Source organism: Oncorhynchus clarkii, chromosome 9, assembly GCF_045791955.1.
Source record: "Oncorhynchus clarkii lewisi isolate Uvic-CL-2024 chromosome 9, UVic_Ocla_1.0, whole genome shotgun sequence".
Taxonomy (NCBI): domain Eukaryota; kingdom Metazoa; phylum Chordata; class Actinopteri; order Salmoniformes; family Salmonidae; genus Oncorhynchus; species Oncorhynchus clarkii.
The window spans coordinates 21658025-21679369 of record NC_092155.1 but is presented as its reverse complement, the minus strand read 5'-3'; the positions used below and the strand labels follow the sequence as shown (position 1 = coordinate 21679369).

Sequence of the window (21345 nt, the reverse complement as noted above, 5' to 3'; positions counted from 1 at the left end):
AGAAGAGGGCGTGTTTGAAAAGTTTTCTAGCCCATTTTATAGCCCTTCACAGAGGCGGGCCACTGAGTGAGCAGCCCTAACTTATGAAAACCCGCATCTCACATTTTAGAAGCTAAAATCACATTTTATCCCGTCACAAATAATTTCATATTCAAACATTGAAATTGAACAACAATTCCATGTGAATCCGATAACTCTGATGTGTAGACTTTCCACTGTAGAGTTTATGTCATCTTATCATTGATGAGAATGTCTCAGATGACAACCAAACTGACATCATATTCATTAAGTACCACTGCATATGTTCAATTGTTCGGATTGCCAGAATGTAGTTCATTTCCCCCCACCTACTGATGTTCCCAGAATCTCTATGTTAACGTTTTTTTTAAATGTAACCTCAGTAGGTTAGAGAGAGGAAAAAGGGGGGAAGAGGTATTTATGACTGTCATAAACCCTATCCCCCAGGCCAACGTCATGACACATGGGAGAGGAGATATTGGAGAGGAGAGAGGGTAGGAGATATGGGAGAGTAGAGGAGAGATGGGAGAGGAAATAGAAGGGAGAGAGGAGAGATGGGGAGAAGAGTTGGGAGAGGAGAGATGGGAGAGAAGAGATTATATAGAAGAGAGATGGGAGAGGATAAATGAGAGATGGGATGGAGGAGAGCTGGGAGAAGAGAGTAGAGAAAAGAGACAGGAGAGGAGAGACGGGAGAGGAGCGGAGATATGGGAAAAGAGGGGAGATGAGGAGAGAGAGAGAGGAGAGATGGGAAAAATTGAGATATGGAGAGCAGATAAGTGAGATCGGAGAAGTAGGAGAACAGAGATGGGAGAGGAGAGTGGAGAGGAAGGATAAGAGAGGTGAGAGATGGGATAGAGGAGAGATGGTAGAGATGAGATGGTTAGAGGAGAGAGGAGAGATTGTTGAGAGGGGAGGAGAAAAGAGACAGGAGAGGAGAGACGGGAGAGGAGCGGAGATATGGGACAAGAGGGGAGATGAGGAGAGGAGAGAGAGAGGAGAGATGGGAAAAATGGAGATATGGAGAGCAGATAAGAGAGATCGGAGAAGTAGGAGAACAGAGATGGGAGAGGAGAGTGGAGAGGAAGGATAAGAGAGGTGAGAGATGGGATAGAGGAGAGATGGTAGAGATGAGATGGTTAGAGGAGAGAGGAGAGATGGTTGAGAGGGGAGGAGAGGAGAGATGGGAGAAGAGGAGAGATGGTAAAAGAGGAGAGGGGGAGATGGGAGAGGAAATAGACAAGAGGAGAGATGGGAGAGGATAGATGAGAGAGGAGATGAGAGATTGGCTAGAGGAGAAGAGAGTAGAGAAAAGAGATGGCAGTGGAGGAGAGGAGAGAGGAGAGAGCAGAGATGAGAGGATGGATGAGAGAGGAGATGGGATAGAAGAGAGCAGAGAGGATGGAGGAGAGGAGAGATGGGAAAAGAGAGAGGGGAGACGAGACTAGAGGATAGATGGAAGAGGAGAAAGGAGAGATTGGAGAGATCTCTCCCTCCCTTGCTCCACACTGCAGATATGCGCAGCACACCAGCAGCTCTCGTTCCCTTTCTGAAGCTGGAGGTTATGTGTTTTAAATGACACGGGAGGGAGAAGATGAGAGATTGGAGAGAGGAGAGATTGGAGAGAGGAGAGAGGGGAGAGATGGGAGAGGCAAGATGAGAGAGGCGAGCCGGGAGAGGATGGATTGGAGAGGAGAGATTGTGGAGGAGAGTGACTAACAAAATCAATGAGTCCCCGGACAGTAATTCAACCATGATTGCTACAAGTTTAGATAGCTGGACGTTGGACTAATTTACCAATCTAAAAAAATATTAGCTGACGAGCTAATTAAGTGACTGTCAGTAACCAGGTTTCCATCCAACCTTTTTATTTGTGTAAAGTACATGTTGGATAAAAAAATGTCATGACTGCCCTGACAGAAAAAACAAACATTTTTCTATATACTTTCCAAATGTAGACAAAAAAAGACACGCTAGACAAGGTGGGATCTTTTTATGTCGGTAAAATGAAAGATACAAGTAATGTTGTTGGAAACGCTTTTATGTGCAAATATTGATATAACAACCATCATATCAAAGTAAACTTGGAGTCATGCGATGTTCTGTGGTCCTCCCACTATGACTCGTCTGGAAAGCAAGCAGTTTATTAGGGCCAAAAGTATGTGGAGACTCCTTCAAATGAATGGATTTGGCTATTTCAGCCACATCCATTGCTGACAGGTGTATAAAATCGAGCACACAGCCATGCCATCTCCATAGACAAACATTGGCAGTAGAATGGCCTTACTGAAGAGCTCAGTGACTTTCAATGTGGCACTGTCATAGGATGCCACGTTTCCAATAAGTCAGTTTGTCAAATTTCTGCCCTGCTAGAGCTGCCCCCGTCAACTGTAAGTGCTGTTATTATGAAGTGGAAACGTCTAGGAGCAACAACGGCTCAGCCGCGAAGTGGTAGGCCATATAAGCTCACAGAACAGGACTGTCGAGTGCTGAAGCACACAGCGTGTAAAAATCGTCTGTCCTCGGTTGCAACACTAACTACAGAGCTCCAAACTGCCTCTGTAAACAACGTCAGCTCAAGAACTGTTAGTCGGGAACTTCATGAAATGGGTTTCCGTAGCCGCACACAAGCCAAAGATCACCATGCGCAATGCCAAGCTTTGGCTGCAGTGGTGTAAAGCTCGCTGCCATTGGACTCTGGAGCAGTGAAAACACATTCTCTGGACACACATTTTACATTGTGGTCGAGATGATTTTCTATTCAAATCAAATTGTGTTCGTCACATGCTTCTCAAACAACAGGTGTAGACTAACAGGGAAATGCTGACTTACGGGCCTTTCCCAACAATGTAGAGAGAAAGAAAATAGAGAGATAATAGAAGAGCGATAGCAGAAGTAGTAAATCCACAACGAGTGATGATCACTTATATTATTGTGAGACGACCGAAGTGCAGAAATTGGAAAATTAATAATACATACCGCCACTCTCCTGTTGGAGCGTAGCAGAGAAAATAGAGCGCAGAGAGAAAAGAGAGAGAGAACGAAAATGAGAGAGCGAGAGCTCATTGATCAGCCTCGTCTTTCTGCTGCTGGGGAGCACCGTTTGATTACACATGTACGCCTGAAACCTCTTCTAGCGACGCCCCCGAGCATTATTGGATAAAAAAAAAAAAATCTTGTCTTCGCTGAGCTCAGCACCTCTGAAAGCTCAGCTGCGCCTCGCCACTCTGAGCGCCGGCCGATTTCCTGTCTGGCTCAATCCCATCGCTAAATGGAGGGGCGTTTGTCAGACTCATGATGATTGGATGATTAATCAGACTGGATAAGAAGGGTGGGATTTCAGACGACTTCTACTCAGACTGGCTTCTCTGTTGACTTGGCTCTTTGTTCATTCAAACTTTGTACTGAAGGCCTATTTCAAAATGCTATGAGAAGAAGTCCACAGGACTGTGTGATCACAGAGAATTGGACAGATAAGTCACGGATGATAAAGAATAGTAGATCTTCTCTCTCATTTGTGATTTCCTATTTAAATGTTGATGTTCCATTCTAGCAATCAGAGGAATGAAGATTATGCATTTTAATCTAGGATTTCAAATAAAGTATTCAATCAGCACAGAGATATGGCTTGTTATTATGTATAATGATATGTTCCCATTGAAAGGCTCTGGGAGTTGAATTTGGCCTTGGATTCTACCTTGTATGCTAGTATGGACATTGAAACAATGCCTTAGTACGGCTGAGGCTAACACACCACTTCTCTCATTACTTTTAAGAGTTTGCTGCCTCTCCTTGCATGTAGCACTTAACAGCCTCCAAAGACATTTTCCACGACTAAATATAACATTAGGGGATTCATTAAGCAGAAAACAATGGTAATAAGAGTACTAACAACAAAATAACACTAGTCTCACTAGACTTAGCATAAAAGCCAAGGAATGTTAAAAGCTGGTTGCCCAATCCAGCTTTGAGGGAGCATTTAATGTCAAAGTTAGAATCACATTTTGGTGGTTTTTATTTGATGTGCCGGTGCATTGATTGGGATTTGTTTGAATTATTAATGTCAGAATACACAGTGTAACTAAATAGAAAGTGAATGAATGCACAGCGCTTTATACAAATAGATGTGATGAGTGAATCTCATCATATGCTGATGTGCCTTAAGTAATTCATTGAGGTGTTTGGAACAATGCTTTTGTTTGCACATTCTTAAGAGACCTGGAAATAATTTGATAAGTCAGATTTATCTGATTTTGGATTCACAATAACAAGTCATTACAAGGCCTCATTGCCTCAAAAGAATTAGGTAGGCGTATGGCAATCAGTTTTTCTGAATTTCTTTTCTGAATGTATAAATAAATAATGGGATTGAGACATTGTAATTTGCAGAGGTATACAGGGCCTTCGGAAAGTATTCAGACCCCTTCACCTGTTCCACATTTTGTTACGTTACAGCCTTATTCTAAAATGGATTCAATTGTATTTTTTCCTCATCAATCTACACACATTTTTTAAACTAAAATATAAAATTGACATAAGTATTCAATCCCTTTACTCAGTACTTTGTTGAAGCACCTTTGGCAGCGATTACAGCGTTGAGCCTTCTCGGGTATGACACTACAAGCTTGGCACACCTATATTTGGGGAATCTCTCCCATTCTTCTCTGTAGATCCTCTCAAGCTCTGTCAGGTTGAGATGTTTGATCGTGTTCAAGTCCAAGCTCTGGCTGGGCCACTAAAGGAGATTCAGACTTGTCCTGAAGCCACTCCTGCGTTGTCTTGGCTGTGTGCTTAGTGTCGTTGTCCTGTTGGAAGGTGAACCTTTGCCCCAGTCTGAGGTCCTGAGCACTCTGGAACAGGTTTTCATCAAGGATCTCTCTGTACTTTGCTCTGTTCATCTTTGCCTCGATCCTGACTAGTCTCCCAGTCCCTGCCACTGAAAGCATCCCCACAGCATGATGCTGCCACCACTATGCTTCACCTTAGGGATGGTGCCAGGTTTCCTCCAGACGTGACACTTGGCATTCAGGCAATCTTGGTTTCATCAGACCAGAGAATGTTGTCGCTCATGGTCTGAAAGTCTTTAGGTGCCTTTTAGTAACTGCAATTGGGCTGTCATGTGCCTTTTACTGAGGAGTGGCTTCCATCTGGCCGCTCTACCATAAAGGCCTGATTGGTGGAGTGCTGCAGAGATGGTTGTCCTTCTGGAATGTTCTCCCATCTCCGCAGAGGAGCTCTGTCAGAGTGACCATCGTATTGTTGGTCATCGCCCTGACCAAGCCCCGTCTCCCTCGATTGCTCAGTTTGGCTGGGTGGCCAGCTCTAGGAAGATTCTCGGCTGTGTTCTTGTGGACCTTCAATGCTGCAGAAATGTGTTGGTACTCTTCCCCAGATCTGTGCCTTGACACAATCCTGTCTCGGAGCTCTATGCACAATTCCTTCCACCTCGAGCTTGGTTTTTGCTGTCAACTGTCAACTGTGGGACCTTATATAGACAGGTGTGTGCTTTTCCAAATCATGTCCAATCAATTGAATGTACCACAGGTGGACTCCAATCAAGTTGTAGAAACATCTCAAGGATGATCAATAGAAACAGGATGCACCTGAGCTCATTTTCAAGTCTCATAGAAAATAATAATACTCATGTAAATAAGGTATTTCTGTGTTATAGATTTGTCAAAATTGTAAATAAAACTGTTTTTTCTTTGTCTTCATGGGACATTGTGTGCATATTGCTGTCATTTAAAAAAAAGTATTTAATCCATTTTAGAATAAGGCTGTAACATAACAAAATGTGGAAAATGTCCAGGGGTCTGAATACTTTCCGAAAGCAGTGTTAATACACTAAAAGAGATTTTGAGGTATTCTGAAAATATACTGTATGTCCTTAGATTAGGATTGGCTTTAAGACGGCCTAAACGGCACGTATCAAGACATTTTAAGTCTGAATAATAGAAGATAAACTATACACCCAAACCTTGTCCTAGTGGGTGTGTTCCACATAGTCTATACGGATTGTACGATCGTTATATAATGTATTTTTTGTTACCTTTTTAACTAGGCAAGTCAGTTAAGAACAAATTCTTATTTACAATGACGACCTACCCGGACGACGCTGGGCCAATTGTGCGCCACCCTATGGGACTCCCAATCACGGCCAGATGTGATACAGCCTTGAATCGAACCAGGGACTGTAGTGACACCTCTTGAGATGCAGATGCAGTGCCTTAGACAGCTGCGCCACTCGACAGATGTGGTTGCTGAGACATTAGCCACTTAAACACTATGGTTGTGTCCCAAATGGCGGCCTATTCACCATAGGGTGCCATTTGGGACACAGTCTACATTAAACAACCCCAGGTATTTTAAAGATCGGATCATCTGTGCAGACCTGTGTTGAAACTGTGTGTCTGGAATGCAGCCAACGTGTCACACGGTGATCCACTGCTTACATATACAGTAGGTACACCCAAACTCAGGATGTTGCGACAGCACCTAGCATTAGCACCTTCTGAAGCAGCGCTAGCAGCAGAGGGAGGGGGAAGAGAGGGATGGGAGAAAAGCAGTAGGAGGAGTGAACATTCCTTCAAACGGAAAAAAAACTCACCAGTTTCTCGGGTGTGCGGAGTTGGCCGACTCCCGGTGTTCGTGACGCACCTGTTCCCCGAAACGCTGCACCGGATGCACAGGGAGCTTTCAACGAGCCGGGGAAATGAAGATCAATTATACTCCCTCGCTCCCCATCACCTTCGTTCCATCCCTCTATCCCTCCTTCTCCTCCTCCTTCATCACATTATGTTAGCGCAAGGGTACCACCAAATTCAGCACAGTGAGGAAATAGAAGCATATTATTTAAGTGCTGCTGTTAAATTCAGGAGTGTGCACTTTAGCTTGGGTGGTGCATAGACATAAGGCAAGGTGAATATGGAATCAAGGGAATTCGCTGGAGCACACAAAATTGTTCCAAAGGGGCATTTTATGGTGTGTAATTTACCAAACTGCACTAACCTTGGATAACCTCACTTTTTTTGTGTGTGCGTAGTTGTGTGTCAACGGTCAAGTAGCGGCTGCTTATATTTGTCCTGTTTCACACATGTACAAGTGTGTGGTGTGAAATTGGAATATTTTTTGTTGCATATCCCACCCTTGGAAAGTGAGGTCACGGCCAGGGATCAGCCATTATTGACGGCAACCCTGGAGCAAATAGGGTTAAGTACCTTGCTCAAGGGCAGACCAACAGATTTCACCTAGTCGGCTTGGGAATTCAAACTAGCAACCTTTCAGCAGCCAAAGCTCTAACTACTAGGCTACCTGCTGCCCACATTAGGCAAGGTGAATATGGAATCAGGTGATATGCTGGAGAAAACAAATGATTCCAAAAAGGCACTAACCTTGGATAACCAAGTTTGTGTGTGCGTGTTTGTGTGTGTATGTATGTGTGTGCATTTTTGTCAGTCCATATGCTTTAATTGATGTGTATGTGTTTATCCATGTGTCTGTTTTTTCTAGGTTCGGAGAAGGCTACACTGTGATCGTGAGGGTGGGCGGCTCGCCCCCCGCCCTGGGCCCCGTGGAGGAGTTTGTCCACGAGTCCTTCCCCGGTAGCATACTGAAGGAGAAGCACCACAACACGCTGCAGTACCAGCTCCCCCACAGCGAGGGCGCTCTGGCCAGCATCTTCAGCCATTTCACCACTCATCAGCAGAGGCTGGGTGTGGAGGACTACTCTGTCTCCCAGACCACTCTGGATCAGGTAACCAGATTAAACCCTTCATTCAATTGCTGTGCTGGTTGAGGACCATAGAGTTAAAATAGCATTTCTATGGTATTTTACTGTATTCTGTTGTGGGGACACACAGTGTGTGGAGGATTTTGTTCCATCAATGTACTAACAAGCCTAATTCAACAAATCAAGGATTTTTTTTGTGTATGGCGGTATGGGTGACTCTGATCCTGGAGGGCAGGAGAGTGTGCAGGTTTATTTTCTTGGCAGGTGTGTTAAGGCTGGAGTAAATGTCTGCAGACACTGTGGCCCTCCAGGGGTGAGATGCCCATCTCTTTTAGGCAAACATTATCTATAGAACACATTTCCTTTAAGACTTGTACACTGAATGCCATTAGACTTGATGTCAAATGTCGCTGCCTCACCCCACGTTTCTGATGTGATGTATGAAGCTTGAGATCTGTTGCAATCAAGCCTCAGTGAGAAAGCGAGTGAAAGAAAGAGAGCGAGTGAGTGAAAGAAAGAAAGAAAAAGAGAGAGTGAAGGAGTGAGAGAGTGAATGAGTGAGTGAAAGTGAGTGAAAGTGAGTGAGTGAGTGAAAGTGTGTGAAAGAAAGGGTGTGAGAAAAAGAATGAGTGTGAGAGAGTGAGTGAAAGAAAGAAAGAGTGAGTGAAAGAGAGTGAAGGAAAGAGAGTGAGAGAGACTGAGTGAGTGAAAGAGGGAGTGAAAGAAAGAAAGAGTGAGTGAGTGAAAGAGAGAGTGAGCAAAAGTGAGTGAGCGAAAGAAAGAGTGAGAGAAAAAGAATGAGTGAGTGAAAGAAAGTGAGAGAAAAATTATGAGTGTGAGAGTGAGTGAAAGAAAGAAAGAGTGAAGGAAAGAGAGTGAGAGTGAGTGAGTGAAAGAAAGAGTGAGAGAGAGAGAAATAAAGAGTGAGTGAAAGAAAGTGAGTGAATGAAAGAGAGTGAGAGTGAGTGAGTGAGAAAGAAAGAGTGAGTGAAAGAAAGAGTGAGTGAAATAAAGAAAGAGTGAGTGAGTGAGTGAAAGAAAGTGGGTGAAAGAAAGTGAAAGAAAGAAAGGGTGAGTGAAAGAGAGTGGAGGAAATAAAGAGTGAGTGAGAGAGAGAAAGTGAGAGAAATAAAGAGTGAGTGAAAGAAAGAGTAAAGTAAAGAAAGAGTGTGTGAGTGAGAGAGTGAAGGAATGAGAGAGTGAAAGAAAGAGTGAGTGAAGGAATGAAAGAGTGAAGGAATGAAAGAGTGAGTGAGTGAAAGAGTGAGTGAGTGAAAGAGTGAGTGAGTGAAAGAGTGAGTGAGTGAAAGAGTGAGTGAGTGAAAGAGTGAGTGAGTGAAAGAGTGAGTGAGTGAAAGAGTGAGTGAGTGAAAGAGTGAGTGAAAGAAAGAGTGAAGGAAAGAAAGAGTGTGTGAGTGAGAGAGTGAGTGAAAGAGTGAGTGAGAGAGAGAAAGAAAGTGAGAGAAAGAAAGAGTGAGTGAAAGAAAGAGTAAAGGAAAGAGTGAGAGAGTGAAGGAATGAGAGAGTGAAAGAAAGAGTGAGTGAAAGAAAGAGTGAGTGAAGGAATGAAAGAGGAGTGAGTGAGTGAGTGAGTGAGTGAGTGAGTGAGTGAGTGAGTGAGTGAGTGAGTGAGTGAAAGAAAGAGTACAGTGCCTTGCGAAAGTATTCGGCCCCCTTGAACTTTGCGACCTTTTGCCACATTTCAGGCTTCAAACATAAAGATATAAAACTGTATTTTTTTGTGAAGAATCAACAACAAGTGGGACACAATCATGAAGTGGAACGACATTTATTGGATATTTCAAACTTTTTTAACAAATCAAAAACTGAAAAATTGGGCGTGCAAAATTATTCAGCCCCTTTACTTTCAGTGCAGCAAACTCTCTCCAGAAGTTCAGTGAGGATCTCTGAATGATCCAATGTTGACCTAAATGACTAATGATGATAAATACAATCCACCTGTGTGTAATCAAGTCTCCGTATAAATGCACCTGCACTGTGATAGTCTCAGAGGTCCGAGACACACCAAACATGTGGAAGAAGGTGCTCTGGTCAGATGAAACCAAAATTGAACTTTTTGGCAACAATGCAAAACGTTATGTTTGGTGTAAAAGCAACACAGCTCATCACCCTGAACACACCATCCCCACTGTCAAACATGGTGGTGGCAGCATCATGTTTTGGGCCTGCTTTTCTTCAGCAGGGACAGGGAAGAGTCTGCAAAAGACCTGAGACTGGGACGGAGATTTGTCTTCCAACAAGACAATGATCCAAAACATAAAGCAAAATCTACAATGGAATGGTTCAAAAATAAACATATCCAGGTGTTAGAATGGCCAAGTCCAGACCTGAATCCAATCGAGAATCTGTGGAAAGAACTGAAAACTGCTGTTCACAAATGCTCTCCACCCAACCTCACTGAGCTCGAGCTGTTTTGCAAGGAGGAATGGGAAAGAATTTCAGTCTCTCGATGTGCAAAACTGATAGAGACATACCCCAAGCGACTTACAGCTGTAATCGCAGCAAAAGGTGTTGCTACAAAGTATTAACTTAAGGGGCTGAATAATTTTGCACGCCCAATGTTTCAGTTTTTGATTTGTTAAAAAAGTTTGAAATATCCAATAAATGTCGTTCCACTTCATGATTGTGTCCCACTTGTTGTTGATTCTTCACAAAAAAGTACAGTTTTATATCTTTATGTTTGAAGCTTGAAATGTGGCAAAAGGTCGCAAAGTTCAAGGGGGCCGAATACTTTCGCAAGGCACTGTAAGTGAAAGAAAGAGTAAGTGAAAGAAAGAGTGAGTGAGTGAAAGAAAGAGTGAAGGAAAGAAATAGTGTGTGAGTGAGTGAGTGAAAGAAAGAGTGGGTGAGTGAGTAAGTGAGTGAAATAAAGAGTGGGTGAAAGAAAGTGAAAGAGTGAGTGAGAGAAAGAGTGAGTGAAATAAAGAGTGAGTGAGAGTAAAGGTGAGAGAAAGAAAGAGTGAGTGAAAGAAAGAGTGAAGGAAAGAAAGTGTGTGAGTGAGAGAGAGTGAAATAATGAGAGAGTGAAAGAATGAGAGAGTGAAAGAGATGAGTGAGTGAAGGAAAGAAAGAGAGTGAGTGAGAGAGTGAGTAAGTGTGTGAGTGAGTGAAAGAATGAGAGAGTGAAAGAAAGAGTGAGTGAAGGAAAGAAAGAGCATGAGTGAGTAAGAGAGTGAGTGAGTGAAAGAAAGAGAGCGAGTGAAAGAAAGAGGTGAGTGAGTGAGTGAAGGAGTGAAAGGAAGAGGTGAGTGTGTGAGTGAGTGAAAGAATGAGAGAGTGAAAGAAAGAGTGAGTGAAGGAAAGAAAGAGCGTGAGTGAGTAAGAGAGTGAGTGAGTGAAAGAGAGTGAGCGAGTGAAAGAAAGAGAGCGAGTGAAAGAAAGAGGTGAGTGAGTGAGTGAAGGAGTGAAAGGAAGAGGTGAGTGAGTGAGTGAAAGAGAGTGAAGGAGTGAAAGAGAGTGAAGGAGTGAAAGAGAGTGAAGGAGAGTGTGAAAGAGAGTGAAGGAGTGGGTGAAAGAGAGTGAAGGAGTGAGTGAGTGAGTGAGTGAGTGAGTGAGTGAGTGAGTGAAAGAGTGAGTGAAAGAGTGAGTGAGAGAGTGAGTGAGTGAGTGAAAGAGTGAGTGAGTGAAAGAGTGAGTGAGTGAAAGAGTGAGTGAAAAAAATAATGAAAGAGTGAGAGAAAGAATGAAAGAGTGAGAGAAAGAATGAAAGAGAGAGAAAGAATAAGAGAGAGAGAAAGAATAAGAGTGAGAGAAAAATAAGAGTGAGAGAAAATAAGAGTGAGAGAAAGAATAAAAGAGTGAGAGAAAGAATACAAGAGTGAGCGAAAGAAGAAAAGAGTGAGTGAAAGAAAGAGTGAGTGAAAGAACGAGAGTGAGTGAAAAAAAGGAAGGAAAGAGAGTGGGTGAGTGATTGAGAGAAAGATAGAGAGTGAGTGAGTGAAAGAAAGAGTGAGAGAGAGTGAGTGAAAGAAAGAGTGAGTGAGAGAGAGAGAGTGAGTGAAAGAAAAAGTGAGTGAGTAAAAGAGAGTGAGTGAAAGAAAGAGTTAGTGAAAGAAAGGAAGGAAAGAGAGTGAGTGAGTGATTGAGAGAAAGTGAGTGAGTGAGAGTGAGTGAAAGAAAGAGTGAGTGAGAGAGAGAGAGTGAGTGAAAGAAAAAGTGAGTGAGTGAGTGAAAGAAAGAGAGTGAGTGAAAGAAAGAGAGTGAGTGAAAGAAAGAGAGTTAGTGAAAGAAAGAGAGTGATTGAAAAAGAGTGAGTGTAAGAGAGAGAGTGAAAGAAAAAGAGTGAGTGAAAGAAAGAAAGAGTGAGTGAGGTAAAGAAAACAAGATAAAGGGAAAAAAAGAGAGGGAAAGAGAGAGAACCAACAATGCATCCATTCTGTAATAGACCATACTGTATTTACCAGATCACAGAGAGTAAATAAATCACATGCGGGGTAGAAGGTCACTGCACTAAAACACAAAGGGGATAAAAACCAACACCTATGGGGGACTGAGACCAGACAGTCACCTTTCAGCTGGTGATTTATTGATGACAGTCCTGACCTATTGTTCTGTAAGACCTGGCTCGCACTACAATTAATATTGATCCGGCCCCAAGGCTGTGGCATTAATGCCTATATTGAAAGACATTGGCCGTGTCCGAAAACTGCCTTGCCTACTCCTTAATAAAACAACATACTGTGTACTAATCATTCTATATACTATTTAGATTGTAATGTTGTGTAGTAAGCAACAAATATCAAGATACCAGGCTCACCAATACTGAGTATGTGTCATCTAATATGCAATGGCGTTGTTTCCTGACATTTGTCCATTTTGCTATCAAGTATGTATCAGCTGATTATCAAATAAGTAGCCGGAATGAGTCATAGGAGCAGGATCCTAGCTCCTTACAGAGCAGGGTATCCAGATACGGCATTGTCCAAAAGCCACTGAACTTATGAAGTACATGATTCACTGTACCGCTAGACTGTACTTTGTTGTGAATATTGTTCTCTGAAACGTGAGTTTTTTTCACAAATTGAAAACGCAATATTTAACTTGAGCAGGAGGGTGCTATTCCTCAACTGTATGTGTTAGACGTTATCTTCACCTTCATGGAAAACAAAGGGGTACCTTTTGTCTGACAATGGGGACAAGCACTGATGCAGTGATAACATGACCATCTTCTATGTTCCCGGATTGACACCTAAAATGAAGTGACACGTCCATTTTTACTGTACCTTACATCCCTGGGGAAAAAAGAAGTGATTTTCCACCACACACCACAGAGATCATTTCAAAGACAACGGAACAAGCTAGCACATAGCTGGGCACGGACTGGGACGGCCTGTATTTAAAAAGTTCACTGAGGCGTGCGTGTGGCGCGCAGGGACTCCACCTCCAGAGCGGCAAAGGTTAATTGAGCGCCTCTGCATCCTTCTTCTCCTTGCCACGCGTCGGCAGCCATGTAATAAACACCCAAATGCCCCCTCGCCATAATTAATACCCACACCCATCTTTTTATGAACAAAATGTCAGTGACGACCAACGGAGCGTGTGGTCTAAGTTATAATAAACGAATGGTTAGAAGGTGAGAGGTGATTAGAGAAACATGTTTGTAGCGAGAATAGTGGGGATGTGATGTTACTGTGTGTGCCGTATGAAATGCTAGTATTTGAAAATGTCACATGCACAGTTCCACAAATATAAAGTCTGAGCAGATGCAGGATATTAAATATCTGCACCACATGATAAAACTATGCAGGATATGTATGCTCCCATGTGGGTTATTGGTGACAACATGTTGACCACTTACAGTGCCTTGCGAAAGTATTCGGCCCCCTTGAACTTTGCGACCTTTTGCCACATTTCAGGCTTCAAACATAAAGATATAAAACTGTATTTTTTTGTGAAGAATCAACAACAAGTGGGACACAATCATGAAGTGGAACGACATTTATTGGATATTTCAAACTTTTTTAACAAATCAAAAACTGAAAAATTGGGCGTGCAAAATTATTCAGCCCCTTTACTTTCAGTGCAGCAAACTCTCTCCAGAAGTTCAGTGAGGATCACTGAATGATCCAATGTTGACCTAAATGACTAATGATGATAAATACAATCCACCTGTGTGTAATCAAGTCTCCGTATAAATGCACCTGCACTGTGATAGTCTCAGAGGTCCGTTAAAAGCGCAGAGAGCATCATGAAGAACAAGGAACACACCAGGCAGGTCCGAGATACTGTTGTGAAGAAGTTTAAAGCCGGATTTGGATACAAAAAGATTTCCCAAGCTTTAAACATCCCAAGGAGCACTGTGCAAGCGATAATATTGAAATGGAAGGAGTATCAGACCACTGCAAATCTACCAAGACCTGGCCGTCCCTCTAAACTTTCAGCTCATACAAGGAGAAGACTGATCAGAGATGCAGCCAAGAGGCCCATGATCACTCTGGATGAACTGCAGAGATCTACAGCTGAGGTGGGAGACTCTGTCCATAGGACAACAATCAGTTGTATATTGCACAAATCTGGCCTTTATGGAAGAGTGGCAAGAAGAAAGCCATTTCTTAAAGATATCCATAAAAAGTGTTGTTTAAAGTTTGCCACAAGCCACCTGGGAGACACACCAAACATGTGGAAGAAGGTGCTCTGGTCAGATGAAACCAAAATTGAACTTTTTGGCAACAATGCAAAACGTTATGTTTGGCGTAAAAGTAACACAGCTGAACACACCATCCCCACTGTCAAACATGGTGGTGGCAGCATCATGGTTTGGGCCTGCTTTTCTTCAGCAGGGACAGGGAAGATGGTTAAAATTGATGGGAAGATGGATGGAGCCAAATACAGGACCATTCTGGAAGAAAACCTGATGGAGTCTGCAAAAGACCCGAGACTGGGACGGAGATTTGTCTTCCAACAAGACAATGATCCAAAACATAAAGCAAAATCTACAATGGAATGGTTCAAAAATAAACATATCCAGGTGTTAGAATGGCCAAGTCAAAGTCCAGACCTGAATCCAATCGAGAATCTGTGGAAAGAACTGAAAACTGCTGTTCACAAATGCTCTCCATCCAACCTCACTGAGCTCGAGCTGTTTTGCAAGGAGGAATGGGAAAAAAATTCAGTCTCTCGATGTGCAAAACTGATAGAGACATACCCCAAGCGACTTACAGCTGTAATCGCAGCAAAAGGTGGCGCTACAAAGTATTAACTTAAGGAGGCTGAATAATTTTGCACGCCCAATTTTTCAGTTTTTGATTTGTTAAAAAAGTTTGAAATATCCAATAAATGTCGTTCCACTTCATGATTGTGTCCCACTTGTTGTTGATTCTTCACAAAAAAATACAGTTTTATATCTTTATGTTTGAAGCCTGAAATGTGGCAAAAGGTCGCAAAGTTCAAGGGGGGCGAATACTTTCGCAAGGCACTGTACGTAGGTCTACGTCAGGTCTGTCTATTGTTTAGAATGCGTTCATAAACGCAACATTGTTTCCAGCCTTGACAAATATACAGTAGACAACTTAAGAAGTGTAGCACTATGTGGTCTGGATATTGTATTGTCTGTCAAACTCTGATATTGAAGGTCAAAGGCATCAATGTCTTAAGCCTCTTAGCATACTGTATCCAACCAATGGCATCTGGGGTCAAGGGTGAAATTATCCTCCTGAAAGGCGGAGTTGAAGTAGGCATTGTTGTTTTTCAACGTCCTAATTTTCTCCCTGACAAGATGTCACAACCGTCAAGTTATTGAATGGAAACTGAAAAATAAAACGTTTTGTCAGACATTTTTTTGTAAGGAAGCCTTTTGCTAAACTTTCTGTCAGTTTCAAAAGCCCGAAGAGCCGAGCACTACAGTTCTTCACTGCACAAGTCCTCCCCAATTTAACAGGACGTTTCTTGAAACAGGATCTAACACTCAAGGTCCTCCTCCATCAAAGGTATCACATACTTACCGTCCCGTCTGACTTTTCTCTGGAGTCTCGACCGAAGATTTTCTAGTTCCAATTAAGATGTCAGACATTATCTGACACTAGAACGGATCGGGGAAATTGGTGGAACCCTCCCCTTTCTTTTCAAATGAAACATGCCAGGCTGATAACAGCCAGTTATATCACAACTATTGCATCAAATGCGTTGTACTGGGCTTTCACTTTGACGCTGAAGCTAGAAGAGTGAATTTGATTCCACCAGGGATTCAGACGATGCCTGTGGAGGAGAGGAAGAGCTGAGGAGGGGTAGTGGAAGGGAGTTTTTTACATTTTTTATCATTTTGTCTTCGCTGCCGAAAGGAAATGGAAGAGAACTTGTTCTATGCCTCGAAGGGGACCATATACATATTGTGTGGCATTATTTTATTGGCTGTAACTGTTGAGGAATATATATACTTCATAGGCAGTGCCTAATGTACTTGGTGGAGATAAAAAAACAAATAAAATCACTTCCCCTGTAAACGGTTGTTTCACTGCAGAAACAGTCCCCGTGTAAGTGGCTCAGATAGCATGATATAATATTAGTCAGGTTCCGTTGTTATACAATCTGGCCATTCCACATTTCCTATTACAGTACATATCTTAATATATATATATATATATGGTGGTCTTAACAGTTCTTTTTGTTTTATGTCATGTCCTTCTTTGTTTACCTTTACCTGATGAAGACAAGCTTTTACTGTTGTTTCCCCAACCCATACAGCATGTTACTGTTGTTTCATGTTACTGTTGTTTCCCCACCCCATAAAGCATGTTACTGTTGTTTCCCCACCCCATAAAGCACGTTACTGTTGTTTCCTCAACCCATACAGCATGTTACTGTTGTTTCATGTTACTGTTGTTTCCCCACCCCATAAAGCATGTTACTGTTGTTTCCCCACCCCATAAAGCATGTTACTGTTGTTTCCCCATCCCATAAAGCATGTTACTGTTGTTTCCCCACCCCATAAAGCATGTTACTGTTGTTTCATGTTACTGTTGTTTCCCCACCCCATAAAGCATGTTACTGTTGTTTCCCCACCCCATAAAGCACGTTACTGTTGTTTCCTCAACCCATACAGCATGTTACTGTTGTTTCATGTTACTGTTGTTTCCCCACCCCATAAAGCATGTTACTGTTGTTTCATGTTACTGTTGTTTCCCCACCCCATAAAGCATGTTACTGTTGTTTCCCCATCCCATAAAGCATGTTACTGTTGTTTCCCCACCCCATAAAGCATGTTACTGTTGTTTCATACAGCATGTTACTGTTGTTTCATGTTACTGTTGTTTCCCCACCCCATAAAGCATGTTACTGTTGTTTCTTGTTACTGTTGTTTCCCCACCCCATAAAGCATGTTACTGTTGTTTCATGTTACTGTTGTTTCCCCACCCCATAAAGCATGTTACTGTTGTTTCATGTTACTGTTGTTTCCCCACCCCATAAAGCATGTTACTGTTTCATGTTACTGTTGTTTCCCCACCCCATAAAGCATGTTACTGTTGTTTCCCCACCCCATAAAGCATGTTACTGTTGTTTCCCCACCCCATACAGCATGTTACTGTTGTTTCATGTTACTGTTGTTTCCCCACCCCATAAAGCATGTTACTGTTGTTTCCCCACCCCATAAAGCATGTTACTGTTGTTTCATGTTACTGTTGTTTCCCCACCCCATAAAGCATGTTACTGTTGTTTCATGTTACTGTTGTTTCCCCACCCCATAAAGCATGTTACTGTTGTTTCCCCACCCCATACAGCATGTTACTGTTGTTTCCCCACCCCATAAAGCACGTTACTGTTGTTTCCCCACCCCATACAGCATGTTACTGTTGTTTCATGTTACTGTTGTTTCCCCACCCCATAAAGCATGTTACTGTTGTTTCATGTTACTGTTGTTTCCCCACCCCATACAGCATGTTACTGTTGTTTCATGTTACTGTTGTTTCCCCACCCCATAAAGCATGTTACTGTTGTTTCATGTTACTGTTGTTTCCCCACCCCATACAGCATGTTACTGTTGTTTCCCCACCCCATACAGCATGTTACTGTTGTTTCCCCATCCCATAAAGCATGTTACTGTTTCATGTTACTGTTGTTTCCCCACCCCATAAAGCATGTTACTGTTTCATGTTACTGTTGTTTCCCCACCCCATACAGCATGTTACTGTTGTTTCCCCACCCCATACAGCATGTTACTGTTGTTTCCCCACCCCATACAGCATGTTACTGTTGTTTCCCCATCCCATAAAGCATGTTACTGTTGTTTCCCCACCCCATAAAGCATGTTACTGTTGTTTCCCCACCCCATAAAGCATGTTACTGTTGTTTCCCCACCCCATACAGCATGTTACTGTTGTTTCATGTTACTGTTGTTTCCCCACCCCATACAGCATGTTACTGTTGTTTCATGTTACTGTTGTTTCCCCATCCCATACAGCATGTTACTGTTGTTTCCCCACCCCATAAAGCATGTTACTGTTGTTTCCCCACCCCATAAAGCACGTTACTGTTGTTTCATGTTACTGTTGTTTCCCCACCCCATAAAGCACGTTACTGTTGTTTCATGTTACTGTTGTTTCCCCATCCCATACAGCATGTTACTGTTGTTTCATGTTACTGTTGTTTCCCCATCCCATACAGCATGTTACTGTTGTTTCCCCACCCCATAAAGCATGTTACTGTTGTTTCCCCACCCCATAAAGCACGTTACTGTTGTTTCATGTTACTGTTGTTTCATGTTACTGTTGTTTCCCCACCCCATAAAGCACGTTACTGTTGTTTCATGTTACTGTTGTTTCCCCACCCCATAAAGCATGTTACTGTTGTTTCCCCACCCCATAAAGCACGTTACTGTTGTTTCATGTTACTGTTGTTTCCCCACCCCATACAGCATGTTACTGTTGTTTCATGTTACTGTTGTTTCCATAAAGCATGTTACTGTTGTTTCCCCACCCCATAAAGCATGTTACTGTTGTTTCCCCACCCCATAAAGCATGTTACTGTTGTGTCCCCACCCCATAAAGCATGTTACTGTTGTTTCATGTTACTGTTGTTTCCCCACCCCATAAAGCACGTTACTGTTGTTTCATGTTACTGTTGTTTCATGTTACTGTTGTTTCCACCCCATAAAGCACGTTACTGTTGTTTCATGTTACTGTTGTTTCCCCACCCCATAAAGCATGTTACTGTTGTTTCATGTTACTGTTGTTTCCCCACCCCATAAAGCATGTTACTGTTGTTTCATGTTACTGTTGTTTCCCCACCCCATAAAGCATGTTACTGTTGTTTCCCCACCCCATAAAGCATGTTACTGTTTCATGTTACTGTTGTTTCCCCACCCCATAAAGCATGTTACTGTTGTTTCCCCACCCCGTAAAGCACGTTACTGTTGTTTCCCCACCCCATAAAGCATGTTACTGTTGTTTCATGTTACTGTTGTTTCCCCACCCCATAAAGCATGTTACTGTTTCATGTTACTGTTGTTTCCCCACCCCATAAAGCATGTTACTGTTTCATGTTACTGTTGTTTCCCCACCCCATAAAGCATGTTACTGTTGTTTCCCCACCCAATAAAGCACGTTACTGTTGTTTCCCCACCCCATAAAGCATGTTACTGTTGTTTCATGTTACTGTTGTTTCCCCACCCCATAAAGCATGTTACTGTTGTTTCCCCACCCCATAAAGCATGTTACTGTTGTTTCCCCACCCCATACAGCATGTTACTGTTGTTTCATGTTACTGTTGTTTCCCCACCCCATAAAGCATGTTACTGTTGTTTCCATAAAGCATGTTACTGTTGTTTCCCCACCCCATACAGCATGTTACTGTTGTTTCCCCACCCCATAAAGCATGTTACTGTTGTTTCTCCACCCCATAAAGCATGTTACTGTTGTTTCCCCACCCCATACAGCATGTTACTGTTGTTTCCCCATCCCATAAAGCATGTTACTGTTGTTTCTCCACCCCATAAAGCATGTTACTGTTGTTTCCCATAAAGCATGTTACTGTTGTTTCCCCACCCCATACAGCATGTTACTGTTGTTTCCCCACCCCATAAAGCATGTTACTGATGTTTCCCCACCCCATGAAGCAGACTAATGATGATGTCCGACTCCTTTTCACCGTGAATAAATAAATTATTGGGGGGGGGGGGGGTAGGTAATAATTAACAGGATACGTTCTGTCTTGTTTCACAGTGAAGTGTAAGATATTTAAGGATACATGATAGAAACATGTTTTGGTTAAATGTCATTAGAAGAAGCAGATGGAATATGCTGATTGACTTTCGGTTTAAATGTTGAAATAATTCTGAAGACAAAACAATCTTTAAACACATGTAAAGCCCATTCATATGAACAGATGTGTGTGTGTGTTTTACATGCAAGGACGTTCTATCTACAGCTACTCTTACCCCCATGTCTTCATCCTCAGGTCTTTGTCAACTTTGCGAGGTACCAACAGGAGGAGGACAATCAGGCCCTGCAAGCTTATGACAACAAAGTGGACGTGTCCGACGAAATGCCAATGGAAACTCGGATCTCAACCGACTCAACTGTACCAGAGAGCGTCTGAGTGACTTCAGATTCCATCACTCAATCACAAGCACTGTTTATCTCCGGTCAAAGCATGTAGATAGCTTTATGTTTTACTTGTGCCATCTGCCATAATGACATTTTGCTATGTTATTATTCAAATGTTAAACGTGAACAACACATATAATGGAATTCAACACCTAGCATAAAAATGTGATGGGTCTACCTGCATCAGAGGAGTGTGAGGTCATCAATGTTTAGATTAGATACTGTTATTTTCGGGAATTGCTTGATTATGAAACACAGATTTCCGTCAGACCCTGTCCTGTTTGCCAAATGATATGGCTAGGAAACACCTCTTCCTCAAAGGTCAACACATTGATTCTATTATGTTGCCCCTCGACATTCTCTTACGATTGTTGTTGCAATTGTTTCACTACTGATAAAATAGTGAATGCTTCCCAAATGGTACCCTATTCCTTTTACAGTGCACTACGTAGGTACAGATCCCTATGGATCTTCCAGGAGCAGATATTTACATGTTATCCTCTCCTTCATTCCAAAATTAGTATGGCGGCCCTACTTTGTGAAGAATAAATATGTTTCCATTTTTGTTTATTTTTGACAACCCAGGTAGATATGCGTATAATATAACTATATTTGGAGAAAATGACGGTAGTTTTTAACAATGGTGAAACCACCAAACACTTTGCCAGTAAAAGAATGGTTTATTTTTGACAATACACACATAGACACGCATATATTACAGCTATATTGAGAGACTGTGAGTAGTCCTTTTTTAACAATGATGAAACCACACCAAGCACTTCGTCAATTTGCCTACATTACCTTGCAAGTGGAATTAGCACTTTCTAATGCAAATAAATTCTCTGTATGTTCAAAGTAAACTAGGGTTTACTTTGAGAGCCCAATGTCATTTGTATGCCATTCAATGTCTCCTGTATTACTATCTTGTTCATTGCAAAGAATAAGGAATCCCATTTGTACTGAATATTGCTTTATTCCAGGACAGATGATTAAACATTTGCACAAATTGGCAAGCGACTAGAAGTTGAATTTGTAGATCCC

General features: G+C 42.3%; 1 protein-coding gene across 1 annotated transcript in view; it reads left to right on the top strand.

The window, feature by feature from the left end:
• LOC139416093 (phospholipid-transporting ATPase ABCA1-like) overlaps positions 1 to 20423 on the top strand; it is a 240692-nt gene extending 220269 nt beyond the window's left edge. Inside the window, exons 49-50 of the mRNA XM_071164364.1 lie at positions 7528 to 7771; positions 20156 to 20423. Of these exons, the coding sequence (XP_071020465.1) occupies positions 7528 to 7771; positions 20156 to 20296 (385 nt within the window). The 3' untranslated portion in view covers positions 20297 to 20423. The remainder of the gene's footprint in view (positions 1 to 7527; positions 7772 to 20155) is intronic.
• Positions 20424 to 21345: the final 922 nt, after the last annotated feature.